Raw genomic sequence first — 17,787 nt, 5'->3', positions numbered from 1 at the left:
CTGCACACAGTTTACACAATGCACCAAACAAACAGACATACACCACAAAGGAGAAAACAAAAGAGAAAAGAAAGGGTAAGTCCATAATATCAATCAAAATAATAGAATATTGATAAAAGAGATACTTTAAAAGTAAGGCTATCAAAGGATTAATGTTGCATTAGAAGTAAGATAAAACGAAATTCACTAATATTCATAAATGAGATGATGCATGATGCAAGTAATCTATGGAGGTTACTTCTTCTTTTATGATAATTCCTTGTTGTCATGTAATGCATGGGGATCCCATGTACCAATTTCCATTTAATTCACTTTCAATCTCAAGGCAATCGGAGGACTCCATTCCCTACTATCACATCCAGCACATTCAAAGTTTTATGATAATGGTCAACACTACACTTCACGAGTGTCATTCAGGAATGAGCCTACTGCGATCTTGGTAACGGGTGTTCACGTCAGGCTTGGCGAGGGTTTGCTGGCGACGTGATCCAGTTACAGTGAGCTATTCTGCGCCATTGGGTCATCCCCCCTTTACCACCCTCAAGGTTCGTCTTTGATCCTAACATAGGCGTCCCACAGCTATGCCAACTATAGCCTTAAGTTTTCTTCTCACTTAAGAAGATGATGCATGGTTGATTCCTTAATTCTTAAATAGTCCAAGTGGGCTTTGTTAATTTAATGTCAATGGTATACTAAAATGGGTCTTTTCATAAGGTCATATAAGGTTAGGTCTTCTCTTGTACTGTACATTATTATGCCTCTCTAAATTCATAAGTTTTTGGGTTATGTGGCCTCCAATTAAATCGAAGAATGGTTGAGAATGTTGTTTTACATAATCGAACCATTTAGTATATTCCCTTTTTATTGGTTTATTAGTTTAAAATTGATTATGCCAAGACTTTTGATTTAAGAAGAGTTATTTATTTATTATTATTATTTTTTTAATTTTAAATTCAGTCTACTATTACTCTCCTCTCTACTGTGTTATTCATTTACTCTCTTCTTTTATGTTTCATACTTAATTACTTATGAACTTAATTTATTACCTCATCTCACTCATCATCTTATGCCTAAATATTGCTAATTATATATTTCACATTATTCCATCATCACCTACTGTCTAGGGAATATGTTCCATTAAAATTCTGCGTTAGTTCTTCATACTTTAATTTATTTCATGATGTATTTTGTAATTCACTATTATGTTAATTCTGTTCACATTTTATTGCTCACAGTTTTTCGGTACATTTATCTATACAATATAGTTTCAGGTCATCCTATTATAAGTGTATTTATGTAGATTTTTCACTTACGTCTTTTAGGTGAATTTAACGCACATACCCGTCAATTATCCATTCCACTTATTATCTTACTTATTCGTCAAGTGCAGGGAATTTTATCACTAATTATTAGTTCTCAGATTCTAATTCTCCTTAGCCTGGTTTTGTCACTAAGAACATGCCCTTACATTAATTGCTCTATTATGTTAACTACAAAACCTCTCTTTGTTTTGTACAAGAGAGAAAATCAATTTCGGTTATTAACATTATCCTCACCATTTGTCTCACACAAGGTTCCAAAAATTTGATTCCAAATTACCACGGTAAACATCGAACTATCCAACAATAATCTCAGTCACATAAAAGAAATTATGGCATTCATTCATCATACAAACATTTGTCACACAAAACCAATAATCTACCCACTCAATTTTTCTCTCCTATAATAGAAGCACTTTGATTAAGTTACATGTAAAAATTCTAATCAATTGGACTCACAACAATTATTTAACTAAACACACATCATAACTCAATTATTTTACAAAAATAGTTCATTTAAAAGTATAAGAAGAAAAGATTTCAATAAAATTTCACACAATTATAGATTCCCCCTTACTTGTTAACAGTAGTTTTGGGACAAAGGAGAAGGTATAGGATGTGGAGAATCCTCGTCTTGCTTGGTGCAGACTTTGGTGGAATATTTTTTAGGCGACGAAGTAAGGAAATAAGGTGTAGGGAATGGGAAGATGTGATAAGGAAAAGGAAGGTTAAAGATCTTTGTGACTAGATGATTCTAAAAGGGAGGACCCGAGAGTTATCTCCTTGGCATTACACACACTTCTCATTCATTTATTTTTGTAGTTAGGTTATATTTAGTTGAATGCTTCTCTAGTGGCTTCTTTGAAACAAGAGAGGTTTATGAGAAAGTGGTGCAAGGGCACCTTAAATTGACGTGATTAAAACAGTTCACCGTAGTTTCCAATGCCACTCAACCTATGTGTGTGTAATGAGCAGCCAGATCATGAGTATAGACCCGTAAGTACGTGAGGGAGTAGTCATTTCAAAGCTAAATTATGGTGTTTAGGTGATAGTTGCAGGGGTAAGAGAAGGACACGTTCTATGGTTGATCGGTGGAGTAGTTATGGTCAGATATATATCTTCTTCCACTAAGATTTGGAGCAGCACTTGGATTTATTGTTTTGACACATAATAATACTGGTGCATGGCTTGGCAAATCGACATGACCGAGGGGAAGGGATGGTGGAATACACGTGCAGCTCCAAGGATAGGATACTCAATTTCGTGCCATGCAAAACAAAATGATATGAAGGGATTATTCCATTATACCAAGCATTCATGCATAGATAAAAAGGACATTTAATGGAAATTCTCATGAAATGGTTCAACAGATTTAAGGTATTTTTTCCTTATGTAACTCTTAATTAATTGTTGTAACTATAACCTATATGAAAAGGGAAAAATCTGGTTGAATAATAATTTAAATACACGTACAAAATCATCATTGAAAATTTTTTATTAATGAAGATTTTAATGATTAACACAGGGAAAGAGGGTCACTAAATAAGAATATATATATATATATATATATATATATATATATATATATATATATATATATATATAAAAGTGAAATTCTAGGATGTTACACAATACATAGTTGTACAACAAAGTTTAAATATATATGCTTATACTCATACTCATCTCTATTAAAATTTGCAAGTATTTACCTATATCTATACTCGTACCCATGTAGCAGATAAATATTCTAATCATTATGAATAGATTTTCCGAGTAATAATTGAATAATTTACTCGTTGCCATCCCTATACTCAACGTTAGAAATGTTGAGTGAACGAAGTCAAGTTTGGACGTGGTTGTTTCATTTTTCTCCAATTGTCTTTGTCTTCGGTTTACGCCATTTGTTAGGTCCAATGCACTAGATGGACAGCTAAGAGGTTGTTAATGGACAGCAAGATATTGTTGACAATGGAGAAAGGCCACATAGAATCAGGAACAAACCTCTTTACCTTTGAGACTACGTAACCAATTAAAGACATGACAACTATTGCACATAGGAGAATTCTGTTATGCAATATGGAGCATAACTAACTTTCTATTCCTTTTGTATTTCACGTTGCATGAATAACGTTATATAAACACCACCTAATAATTGGGGGAGGATAATGAATACAACCAATTTCTAAATCTCTGCGTCTGTTATTCTCTTTTCCCTTTTTTTGAATTAATCTTTTCTCTCCCCTCTGTGACACTTTTCACCATTCCTCTAAAATTGAGAACCATAGACTGAAAAGAGGAAAAAGTCGATCCAAAAATAATTTGAGTACTAGACTTTGGAACTCTTGTTGTTATTTTACTGAAACATTTAAGGGTTTAAATGTAATTAAAATACAATTAAGTCACGCTGATTCAGGCTTGTTAGATTCATCTATGGATTTAGATTATTGAAGATTGATCCAAAAGATCAAATGTTAAAGGTATTAGCTGGAATTAATTAGTTGGGTCACTATTTATATACGAGTCATTGTAAGTATATGTAATTTTTTTTTCCATTACAATCAATTATTTTATCAATAATACAAATTTTATTTTCATAAATTTCTTTTTTTATGAGTTTTTCCATGTTTCTCAATATCAAAACAAATAAAACTTTATTGTTCTTTTAAAAAAATTAGAAAGTTAAGTGACGCCTGTTTATAGTGTTTATTTTCATAATTGTGTTTTTAAAAAGAACCTGTTTATGAACTTATCTTGTGCGAGTAATTATTTCAATATTAATTTTCATATTATGAGTATCTAAGATACTTATGCCAAATATGTAACTGCACTTTAGTTAAATAAAATATATTTTTAATGTATTTTCCTTTTGACGAACTAGTAAAATAAAAGTGTTATTTTAATATTAAAATTAACTATGAAAAATTAACAAAAAAAAAACATTAATTAAAATTACAACACCAAACATAATTTAAACTGATTAAAAAATATTTGTATATATATGTCAAATATAAAATATAACAAACCAAATATTTTACTAATTCAAATCTTAACACGATAGTATGATTTAAAATGTGACTCCACAGTATTAGGAGAAACAAGTAATAATTAAGTACCTGAAGTCACATCTATTTCTCCTCCCTAATATGTGTACTTTTTATCAGAAGTTCGACTCCAATTATGATCTTTGGCCTCTCTTGACTGTTTTAGCTTCATGGGTTGATATATTTTGCGCTGAATATGAAGAAAGTAAGAGTTTGAATTTTGAAAATTTGAAGTTCCAAAAATGTCTAATAGAGATGTTGGATTAAGCCTAATCTTCAACTGTATTATGTATTATTATGGTCTAAACAATATGGAATAACTATCAAATTAACGATATATTCCATGGAAAAATGCTGAAAGATGTTTTGTTACTTCAGAGCAGTGACAACAAGTGCATACAGTTGCTATGTTCTTTGTTTATGTTTGCACGGTATTAAAATCTTTCTTAACCAATAAAGCTGGTAATACATTTTTTAAAATATTTTTAATTATTAATTAAAATGTACTCTTTAATTTTATATACTTTTAAAATTAATTAATTAAAAATATTTTAAAAATACTATAATACTCCCAAACTGCCACCTGGCAGCATCATATTCATTGAGGGAACTGGAATCCTATAAAATCATCTGTAGCAGCCTTGTCACTGCTGGAATGTTGCTGGTCCGCGGGGCCGGCCCAAGGGTTAGGGATAGTATTTTCAAAAAAAGGTAGAAAAAATATTTGCTTATAAATAATAGTTAAATATTTTTTTACATAAAAAGGTTTTCTATTTTATGAATATATAGTTATTAATTAAAAAATTAATAATTTAAGTTTTAATAAAATGCATGGGTACAAATAAATCATGTAATTATTAGAATATATATATATATATATATATATATATTATGTAAATAAGAGAAAACACTATAATATTGAAACAAATGATAAGTAAAATCATTTTAAAAATGAATGCAATTTATCTTGATTTTTAATAGTTGACTATGTTAATGGTCACTTATATATGTTTTTTTTTTTATATATAATTAGCTATGTGTGGTTGTGTCTATGGCTAACTAGGGATATGTATGATGACTGCATAAGATAAACAATTATTTCATTTATTCGTCATGGCACATTTACCCTTTTTGGTATTAACTCCATTTTTTTGTCACGTTTAAGATTCTTTTTTCCCCTGATGTAATGCCATGGTTAAAAATTGAACCCAAGACTCTGTCACATACCCCTTTAGTATTTGGAGGGGGGAAGTAAAGTTTTTTGCTTCGTCTGAACTTTGTTGACATAAACAGTAACGTTAATTAGGTTTACCTGTGCTTGTGCTATGTCTTATTCACTTTAGAATTTATCGAAATACTCACTCATTTCAACATAGCAAACATTTAAAAAAGATCAAATAAAAATGTTCTTGTAATTTAATTAAATCAACTAATGATCACTATAATTTACGAAAAAAAATGTGGCTCAGCTTATCTTCGTTAGATGAGGGCTGTTTATATTTAATTAAAATATTAAATTACTGATCTTTCATGATTGCGTGCAAGAGTAATTGATGAAGGAATTTCATTTTGTTAAACTTATAATTCCAAGGCCAATGAGAGATATATTAATTGTTCTTCTATTTCAAATTGAGTGATATTAAATCTCTTATAATGCTTTTCTATTCTATTAAACTGCATTTGGATAAATATAGTTTAATTAAATTTTTATTTAATAAATTTGCACTATATAAATATATATGTTAAGAACATTTATAAGCAAAATGATATGATCGAGGGAAATACTAAAGGCACCCAATATCCAGTTATAAAAAAATTATGTATTTTGATAAATTATGCCAAAAAATTATTAAATTTATAAATGGTTCTAAATATTTAAATATACTTTGTGAAAAATATATATTTAATTTTAAAATATAAAAATATTTAATACAATAGTATTGTAGAAATATTAAATTTATTCTTTCAAATTATATAGGAAAAAACATAATCATTGTATTTTATATGCTTTTAGTCTTTTTTTTTTAATTAATGTTGAGTTTATTTCTATTGACATAAAATTTTAATTATAACTAAAGAATAAAAAATAATATAAAAACAATCAAGGTATTACGTATAAATTTTATCCAATTATATATCACTTTGAGATCCTTCGGTTGTTTTAAAATATTTATTAATTTTAAAATTAGAAATATATTAATTCAAAAAATATAGTTATCAATGTATTAACTAAATATTTATTCTCTTTGGTGTTTTTGTTTACTTTTAAAACAAAACTTTATTTGTATTTATCAGTTCATTAAAAAATTAAAATAATACTAATTACTCTAATTTTACTTATGTGTTTATTTTATCTGGTTTTTAAATACTTATCATAAATGAGAGAAAATTATAAGTCAACTTTATTTTTTTTGGGTCAAGACCGTACACATTTTTTATTACTGTTCAAAATAAATAAAATTATTATCCACAGTCAAACTTTTTCTTTAAGTATTTACTATTTAGCACAATTATATTTGTTAGAATTCGAACTATATGATAAAAAATTATGAATTTTGATATAAATAATAATATTAATTTTTTTTATATGTTTGTTACCCTCTTAAAAGATAAAATTAAAAAAAAAATTGAAGATAATAATAACTTTACAACTACATGTAACTCATATATTAATAAAGATATTTTATTTAAAAATAATTTATCTTAATATTTAATACAATTATGTTAATTTTAACTTTTAGAGTTGATTTCATGCATCTAAAAATATTTTTTATATTTAAATAAAATAATATTGATTATATTTTTCGTATTCTCAATATAATAAATACTTAATATTCAATAAATTTTATTATTTTTAACTTTTTTTACAAAAAAGTATCACTTTCAGTTACATAAAATTAACCATAGCAATTAAAGTTAATATTTGTTATTTAAAATGATTACTGAGAAAATTATTTTAAATTACAAATAATATGAAGACGAGGGATAAAATTATTTCTGCTTCTCCTTGATCTCTCATCATCCATTTGTAACTTAATGCCTGTACATAACATATATTCAATTTGGGTGCAACACTTGCATGACAACAGACAATATTAGTGTGACAATATATTTGTCTTTTATATATTTCCTTTAAATCTACATAGATAAAATTGATTTAAATTTAAAAAAACACTCGCGTTTTACTAATGGAACTAACATGTGGAAATTAAAGATCGTTCAATGAAATGAGATAACTAGTTAACGTTGCACCGAAAAAAAGAACAAATATAGAAGAAAACTGAACTCGCACGACATATTATTACAAATATATGTGATATGATATGTGATGCATCTTCAAGTGAATCAAGTAGATTCCAACCAAATGAAGTGCAAATTGAGTCGTGATAATTTTATTCGGCAGTTACTTTAATAATATAAAGTAGATATGTTGTCCCTTTTATGTCGTTAATCTTGATGCGATGATGAATTGAATTAAGCCATGGTCCAAATCACTGGTACTTCACCATCATCAACGTTGAGTCCCAAGTCCTTCCACACAGTTTTAGAGGCATCAACAACGTTGGTCCTGCAAGCTCTTGATTTCCCACAGCCATGCGCGGAGTCACATTCATCCACCACCTTCGCCACCGTGCTCCTCCCATTTCTGGCTTTGATTTTTATCTTTCGCCCGCACCGTGCACCTTTACTGTACCATCCCGTGGACAGTGCCACCACTCTTTCTGGCAACGGATGGAACTTTCCGTCGCATTCGGAGGGGCCCCCTCCGTCCCCGCCGCGGGCGAAGTCGTTTACAGTGAGGATGGCGTGCGTTCCAGAAGGGTTGACTTCGGGGGACTCTAAGCCATTGGCTTTGCACGACGATGCGTTCGCAAGATAAGGAAAAAGGGTTAGAATAACGTTCAGAATTAGCCACAAGGAAACCATCGACACACGAGTGTTTGCCATGCTCAACTGATAGATAAATTTGTTGCTTTTATTGAGTTGTTTGGAAACGAGGGGTCGTATTCTATTTATAGATAAGGGCAAGGTTAATCGCGACTTTGTCACTTTATTTCTCTTTTCTTTCTTTCTTATAAGAAGATTTCAAATCGTAGTTTATTAGTTTGTAAGAGACTAATATCTTCAAATAAACTTAATTTTCGTTAGTTATTGCGTTATTTTATTTATATAATTTCACTTGAAATATTTTAATATATAAGTGATGTTTTAAATTATGATAGTTATCTCTATATAAACTGTCAACAATTTAAGAAAGCAACGAAATTAATAGAAAAAGAAAAACCAATACCAAAAACGAAAGATATCTACCTAAGTAGATTCACCTTGATTAGCTTTTGTCGGGTAGAAAAAGAAAAAAAAAGGAATCTTCGAGAATTTCTCATAAAACCTCCTAGTAAACCATTTTTTTTCTGTCGATTTTAGACGATGGAATCATGCATCATAATGCATTTAAAAATGGTCGATTTGAATTTATCGAAAACATTGAAATCTTTTTTACTCTAAAAAACTGTCAAGAATTGAAGAAAGCAGTGAAATTAATAATAAGAAAGAGAAATAAAGATAAATATCGAAAGCAAGATAGAGATGACAAAAACTAAACAAAAGCAAAAGGAACGTGATTAAGAGGATATTTCTGCTTGATTGGCTTTTTCGGGAAGAAAACAAAGAATCTTTGAGAAATTCTTATAAAACCATATCGTAGTTAACCATTATTTTTTTTTTTTTTCGATTCTAAACGATGAAATCCCCCATCTTATTAGTACATCTAAAAATTGTCGAATTGAAAGTATCGCAAACATTGAAAGTTTAAAATAGTTTACACAGTTGGATATCGGTTAATATTCCACAAACATACATAACCCAAGCACACAAGACAATTTGATTTTAATAAGCTGCAAAGGGAAAACATGAAGAGAAACAAGAATTTTCGTGAACATGGTAAATTTGCATCTGGTAATAGAAAAAGGAAAAACAACAGGGATCAAGAAATGACAAATAATTTCTAGCAGAAATATGTCTTTTATACCTTACTAGAGAAATTTATATTGAATTTTATTAAATTGGTTTCTCTTTTTTTTTTTTTTCTTTTCAAATAATGTAATCTATACTGTTGGAAATTGGATTTAGACAAGCCAAATATTATGTGTGGAATTCGATATATTTTATCATACGGATTTTTATTTTTCATTATTATTTTACAAAACCGTATGTGTAGAATATTAATTAGATATTTCATTTTAGTTAAGTTCCATTTAATATATGCAATTATATTCTTTTTATAGATATAACAAATGTGAGTAGCTAAATAAGTAAGTCACATTTGACGTCAACAACCTACATTAGTTTTTAACTCAATTTAATTTATGCACAAATTTAGTATTTTTAATTTCAGTTATTCATATTTAGTTTTTATTATTTTTAAATTATTCAAATTACGTCTCTCACTTTAAAATTTTATTAAAAAAGTAATAAAAATATAACAGAATAATACTCTCTCTTGCATCGAGTATTTATTTAATTTTATTCCTTTTAAATACCATTTCTTAATTTATTTAAGTTTTTAAATATTGATATATGATATGAAATTGAATATAACTTTTTATATAAATTAAAATTTAAAATTACTATAATCTTAATTAATTCTAATTTAAATTTTGGATTCTTAGTATTTTTATTTTAAATTTTATAATTTTATTTTTTTAATTTATTTTTATTTAATATAATAAATATTCATTATGTGAATATCCAATTTTATTTGGGTATCTTTCAAAAATAAATTTTAAAAATTAAATATAATGATTCGATTTTATAGGATATTAAGAAAATAAATAAAAACTAATTTAAATTTTTAATTTTTAATTTTAAAATTACTAATTATATATTAAATAAGATTTAGGATTTCAAAAAATGTCTATAAATATAAAGCTTAGGTTCTCAAAGAGATAAACATATTTGAAGACGGTGAAACAAAAGGAGAAAAAACTGACACCTTTTGGAGAGAATGAAAAAATTGAGTTTAGGAAAGAGAGAGAAGAGAAAAGAGAGAGGGAATTGAGAGAATTTGAAAGAGAAAAAAAAATGAAAATTCAAAAAAGAAAACACGGTGAATCAAAGAGGAGAGAGGAGAAAGTTACAGAGAAACAAGTATTTTAAAAGTAATAGGATCCTCAAAGCTCACATCTTAAAGAGTCGATAACACATTAAAGGTTGAAGGAGAGAGTTTCAATCAAAGAACCCTAAGCTACTATAAGAGAGTTAAAAAAATAAGTATAAAGAAGAATGAATTCTCTTTGTTTGATAGTCAAATAAAGATTTATTTTATCTTATTTTCTTAAATTTTTCTCTGTGTGTTTTCTTTCTTCTTTTTTCTTCTTCTTATTTTCTTGATTTTCACTTGTTCATACTAGCATTGTAAAAAAAAAAAAAACTAATCTTGTAAAACTAAAAAAAAATTCCTTTCGTTCCTTTCATTTTATTAATAAAAATTTAATTTTACAAAATCTTAACTTTTTTCAAAATCTGAGAAAAAACTAATCTTAGTGAAACTTTAGAAAAATTTGTCTTTGTAAAAAATTTTTAGAAAAAATTAAGATTTTTTAAAAAGGATGATTCTTAGGAGAAAAAAAAAAGCATTTTGGGAAAAATTAGGGTTTATCATTGTAAAAAAGCTTTTTTTGGAGAAAAAAAATTAGGCTTTTGTTTTTTGGGTTCGTAAAAAGGAATGAATTTTTAGTGTTAAAAAAAAATTTATGACTTTTGAGAAAAAAAAAGGGAATATTTTTTTTTATGAATTAGGTTTTTTAGGGTTAAAATTAAATTTATATTAGTAAAAGAAAAGGAGCGAAAGGGAAAAAATTTTCTTAAGTTTCATGAGATTAAATTTTTCTCAAATTTTGAAAAAGTTAAAGTTTGTAAAATTAAATTTTTATTAGTAAAAAGAAAGGGAGAAAATGAAAAAATTGTCTAAATTTCACAAGATTAGATTTTTTTTGAATTTTGAAAAAAGTTAGGATTTTGTAAAATTAAAATTTTATTAGTAAAATGAAAGGAACAAAAAATTTTTTTTTTAAGGTTTTATGAGATTATTTTTTTTTTCTTTTACAATGCAAGTACGAACAAGTAAAAATCAAGAAAGTAAGAAGAAGAAGAAAGAAAACACACAAAGAAGAATAAAAATAAAATAAACAAAATAAAATAAGTCTTTGCTTGACTGTCAAATAAATAGAAGATCATTTTTTTTCGTGCTTGCTTTTTTTACTCTCTTGTAGTGGTTTATGATACTTTGATTGAAGATATTTCCTTCAACCTTTAATGTGTTATTGATTATAAAACTTTGAGAATCCTAATATTATTAGAATATTTATTTTTCTGTGACTTTTTTTATCTTTCCTCTTTATTTTATTGTGTTCTATCTTTTCAATTCTCTCTATTTTTGTCTTCAAAATTCTCTAAATTTTTTCTCTTTTTTTTTTTCTCTTTATTTCCTAAACTCTCAATTTGTTTGTACTCTTTAAAAGGTGTTAATTCTCTCTCATTTTGTGTTTCATTGTCTTAAAAAAGTGTCTCCCTCTCTAAGAGCCTAAGTTTCCTATATATATGTATTTTCTAAAATCTTAAATCTCATTTAATATACATTTATTTATTTTAATAAAGGCTCCAACTTCCTATGACCCTTTATTTTTCATTTAATATGACCAGTAATTAGTTTTTTTTTCTTTCTCATCAACTCTCTTAAAAATCTACAAACCACTTCAACTATTTTTAAATTTGATTTTAAATTTTAAATTTAAAAATTTAAATTATTTTTTATCTATTTTCTTAACCTCATACAAAATTGAATCATTCTATTTAATTTTTAATTTTAAAATGGGGATCCGGATAAAATTAGGTATTCACGCATTACTAATAATATAAATTTTAAAATTTATAATATTTTTTTAAAATATGCAATAGAGTGAATAGACCTTTAATTTTTAATAAAAAATAATTTAATTTAATAACAATCGTGTAATATACAGAAAATTCATTAATTCTATGTAATTACTGATTCAATTTTTATACACAATGCAAAAGATTCTAAATATGAACAAAATTTTATGTAAGATTTTGGTGTATAAAATAATTAAATATACAGGACATTGTTTTAGTTTCCGAAAACAACCACAAGAACCGTTCCTGGCCTGCTTCTGTACCATTGCATTCACAACTCACGAATATAATATCATATCTATACGCCGTCATGTTTTGCTGTTTCCTCTCCGACTGTTTCCTTCACGTTCATTGATAAAATAGGTGCATCTACATTCTATGTTGTATTGACTGTCGATGAAATAATAAAAAAATCAATGATCAAGATTGTTTACTTGTAACCTGTATAAATAGGTAATTTGGAAAACTTTTTAAATTTATATTCTTTTGCACTTAAAAAATTCAATTTTATCTGAGAATAATTTAATATTTATGTATAATATCAGAATTATTTTTTATTTTATTCTCTTGTCATCATTTTAATATGACAAATTTTGATGATATCAGGTGAAATTATAAGTTATTCAAATCTAGGTTATTTTTTTAAGGTATCGTTATTTAAATATTAAAGTATTGTCATTTAAATATTAAAATTAAATCATTGTGCTAAAAGAAATTTAAAGTGGAATACTATAATAAATAATAGATTTATAGCGTTCGGTAGTTTTAAACATTGTAAAATGATTGTAAAGTTTATTACAATGCTTAGATGTTGCAATAAATTTATCTATTACACTGCTTTTATATAATAAATGTTATTTAGTACAACGTTTCTTATTCAAAATTCTGAATTTTTTTTTATAATTTCAACCTAATAGCACACCACATACTTTTATTTCATTTAAATTTTAGCTCTTTCACAAACTCTTATTTTTGTATTTGCATTGCTTACAGGAGTGAAAAGAAGATGAACATTAAAATGACAAAGATTTATTTATTTATTTTTTCTCTTATTTTCGTTTATCATGCTGCACTCTTGTTGTGTTTGACTTTGAGTTGTGATGAGTTTTTAATAAGTTCATGATCTTCTGTTAATAAATTTTACAATGCATTGTCTTTTTAATATTTAATTTTTATTTTTCAAGATTTCATCCATTGTTTACAAAAGTGATGATCCTATAATTTTTTATAGTATCATCTCAAATTATATTGTAAGGTTTTATGTTAAAAGTTAATGTCATGTGTATTAAAGCATTTCAAGCATGAAAATAAATTTGTTTTCGCTTTGTGATACTTCTGTCTCAAGTTTTTACAGTGATTCTGGAAAAAAAATGCTATAATATATTCATTGTATTGTAATAACATTTCCTTTGATTAAGTGATAGAATTGAGCATGTTATTTTATCGCTTTTGTTTAATAAGCACCGTAGTAGAGAACATTTTTACAATGCATACTATTACAACTTAATAAAAAATAATATTGCAAAATGTTATAAAAACATATGCAAAAGCACTATAACACAACTTTTTGACATGGTGAACTAACCACTAAATTTATAAATTAACTTATATAAAATAGTTTCAGCTTAATTTTAAATATCTTTTTAAGAAACTTACTTCACCAATATAAGACACACGTTATTTTGGAATGTCACCTTTCTGTTCAATTAATCACATTTTTAAATCAATATCCGAATTTCAATTCAACAGAATCATGGACCAAAAAATGTGTGTGTATCTATATATATATATTATCAGAATAAAGTTATTTCTTTAAATATATGATTATAAAACCATTTATTTTAAATTTAATTTTATTAAAATATTTTTTAATAAAATTAAAATTAAGCTGCACTTAGCTTCGGTCGCTTGCCGAAACAGGCTCAAGTGAGTCTTATTATCTGGCGGAACTTGCGGTGGTCGCGGAGAAAGTAAACGTGTTAATAAGGTCATTTGGTAAATGCTACGACCACGACGGTACTCCTTACTAACAAAATGAAAAGTTACGGTCATTTCCGGTCATAATATTGTGATAATGATGATCCCTTCTTCTTCGTTTACATCTACGTCCCTTTCTTTGCTCTCTCGTCACAGTTCAAAGCTCATTCATCATCACTGCTAATCTCTTTCAAATAAGGATTATAAAAAAGAAAAATAATGGCAGATATGTTTGATTTGTATTTTATTTTTTTTTTGCATTAAAGGTATATAACATCCATTCTGGATATCAAAATTATTCAAATTAGTTTTATCTCTCAACATTTTTTTTTATAAAATACATGATTGATATTTATTTAACACATAGCTAATGATAATTTTTAGGTGAATTTTTTATATTTAAAATTATCTATTTATCTAATAAAGTTAGATTCATACTTTCTTGCAAATTTTAAAAAGAAATTTTTATGTCAATTTAATTTTAAATGGTCTTTGAGAAGTTTAATAAGTAAAATAAAAAAAATAAAATCAGTAAGAACGTTGAAGGGAGTGTCAAAGAAAATTAAAGTTATATCAAATAAACATTGAAAGTAAAAGTAAAAGATATGTGAATTAAAATCACAATCTTTTTAGAGTTATACGTGCTCGATGTTTATTGTAATAATGCTAAAAGCAATTATGCTAGGAATTTTATTTATTAAGAAGTGTATGAGCAATCACGTATGTTTCTAATTGTACAACATATCTTTGTTTCTGTGTCTTTTTTTACTATATATTTTTTATATTTTTCTTTTCTTTTCTCCTTTGATGCTCTCAAGTATTTTTCGTTACTTGTCTAATAATTTTCTTCAATCTCCTTAAAAAAATATAAAATTCTATTTATAGAAAAAATATAAAGACAAATACAAAAAGTAATCTAAATCGTTCGTTTAAACGTTGGTTGTTCCCATAATTTACCTTAGTACTACGTAGCTTGTTCCTATAATCTACCCTAGTATTATGTAGTTTCTACTGTCTCCTTAGTTGCATGTTTTAGGGACATGGGTGTTGCGATAATTGTTATTGCTTTGTTTAGGAAGTAATTGTTGTTTCTAGAAAAATAGGCTCATTATTCGACTACTTATCGTAGGTATTTGACATTTGCTTTTGGTTAAAATGCTTCAATTAATACTTTTAATAAAAACATTTGTTATCTTTAGTTAAGGTATTGTTTGGGGTAAAAAAAAATTTCTAAGTTAAAAATCATGTTGAAGAAAACTATATTTCGACAAAATGTTGAGAATCAGGAAAGAGTCTAAAAATAGGTCTAAACTTGAGAAGTATTAGAAAGTTATCTAAGACCTTTTTGTTTCATATCAAAAGGACACATTTTGAGTTATTTTAGAAGTTTTTGTCACCTCGTTGATTTTCCTCTAAAAGTGCTCGAAAAATAAGACTGACAAGAAAATATTCTAAGTCCACAAAAAGGATGACCTTTTCGAGGAATTTTGAGAAGTTTCCAAGTCCCTGATACCCAAAACTGTTCGAAAAACAGGAAGTGGTCAGAAAATATTCTAAGTCCACAAAACTGATAGCCTTTCGAGAAGTTTTCAGGAGTTTCCAAGTCCCTGACACTCAAAACTGCTCAAAAAACAAGAAGTGGTCAGAAAATAGTCTAAGTCTGCCAGTCTAGTTGAGCTCCAGAGTCCCTCCAGAATTGCTCGAAAAACAGAAATGAGCAAAGAAAATATTCTAAGTCCACAAGATCAAGACAAACTCTCAAAACTTCAGAATTAGTCAAAAAAAGAAGTCAAGGAGAAATTATTCTAAGGCCATAACACTAAATAAGCCTCTTAGATTTCTCTCATAAACACTCGAAAGATAGAAAAACAAAAGTTTTGATAGGTCAAGTCATTGCAAAATCTAAAAACGGTTACCAACAGTCATCAACATTCACCACTACGCAAAAGAGATCGTGGGCGATAACGGTTACGAAAGAAGCCCCAACCAACAACACGATCACAAGCAATCGTGGATAATGGACATCAATAGTTGAAGGTAATTACTAAGAAGTGTCCGCAAAAGGAGGAGAACGGTGGTGGTCTTCCTGCCTATAAATACTCCAAAGTTCATTTTACAAATGACGACTTTTTGCATCCTGACACTGCACCTAAAACCTCTGCACGCTGAGACCCTGCACCGCGCTAAACACTAGCTACAAGGAGACGCACGGTGGCCGCTGTTCGCTGTTGTGAGGAGTCATACGTTTACATTCCCGCATATTTATGTTCTTGCACATTTACCCTTCCGCATTTCAATTTATGTTCCTTTTGCTTATTTCCTTATACGCAATTTGGTTCCTGTTTCTGCAATTTGTTTCCTATTTGGTTCTTGTTTCTGCAATTTGTTTCCTATTTAACACATTGCTGTAAAAACATCTACTTCTGATTAAATTCTGTTTAACTATTAGTTGCTATTTCCATTTAATCCTCTACTTTATAACGCCAATCCTACTGTCTGTTAACAACACACTTAAAAAAATTCAAAGAAAACGTAATTCAGTCTCTAGATTGCTTTTGAATTATTTGTTTATAAATTGTCATTTTTCACCGTAAATAGGTATTAAGTGATTAACACTTAACTATTTTTGTGGTTAAAATGCTATAGAACTTATTAAAGTTTGATTTCAGTCAAATTGATTTAAGGTTTAGAGTGTCAAAAACTTTTATATTAGGTCAAACTAATAAGACTTAAATTATAGTTGAATCATTGATTAAAGTTTTAAGTATGTAATATTTTGTCACTTTTATGGCCAAACTATTATCCTAATTAATACTTTGGTCAGATTACTAATCTTTGAGCTTATGTGCTAAGTTATTAAAATATAATTACTTTGTGATCAAAGCTTTATAGTTGAAGCACTGGTCCCTATCTAAGGTGTTAGATAACTGATAATTAATCATTTTTTATGTCAAATTTTGAGATAGATAAATAGATACACAATAAAAAAATTATATTTTTTTATTAAAAATAAAATCTAATATATTTTTAGCTTTATAATATTTATTAATTTTTATTTCGTGTTCTTAGAGATATTAATACCCTCCACACACATGCCGTCAAGGAATACCCTTTTATATACATTATGCGGTGACGTACCATTTCATTAGCCATATTTCTTGACCTATTTTCTACTAGTCAAACACATTCATTATATATTAGAAACTTCTTTAATGATTGTTAATGAAGGTTCAGTTGGTAAGAATTAGCCATCTTACAATGATGCGTGCTAAAATTTTATTGTTAACGATAACTGTTGCATAGAATTATATTAAAATAAATTGTATATTAAAAATTATTATTGTTATTACTAAAGTTTAATTTTGTATAATAAAATAGCACTTTCATTGAAAATTAAATAATTCGCCATGTTATTTTCTCTAAATAAATTTTTGAAAATGCTAATATATTACTAATATTTTGGTCGGAAGAATTTCACTAATAATAAATCACTAGCACCATTAGAGTTCATGCGCTTC

General features: G+C 27.3%; 1 protein-coding gene across 1 annotated transcript; it reads right to left on the bottom strand.

The window, feature by feature from the left end:
• Positions 1-7,834: 7,834 nt before the first annotated feature.
• LOC113871722 (ripening-related protein grip22-like) lies at positions 7,835-8,308 on the bottom strand. The gene has a single exon (XM_027508821.1). The coding sequence runs from the start codon at positions 8,306-8,308 to the stop codon at positions 7,835-7,837; it is 474 nt and encodes a 157-aa protein (XP_027364622.1).
• Positions 8,309-17,787: the final 9,479 nt, after the last annotated feature.

This window comes from Abrus precatorius, unplaced genomic scaffold (assembly GCF_003935025.1).
Source record: "Abrus precatorius isolate BTA unplaced genomic scaffold, Abrus_2018 Scaffold7, whole genome shotgun sequence".
NCBI classification, from domain to species: Eukaryota; Viridiplantae; Streptophyta; class Magnoliopsida; order Fabales; family Fabaceae; genus Abrus; species Abrus precatorius.
Note: the sequence above shows the minus strand (reverse complement) of the source record. Positions and strands in the feature narration are given on the sequence as shown.

Coding starts and splice junctions, on each gene's coding strand:
- LOC113871722 (XM_027508821.1), bottom strand. CDS start 8,308: ATGGCAAACACTCGTGTGTCGATGGTTTCCTTGTGGCTAATTCTGAAC.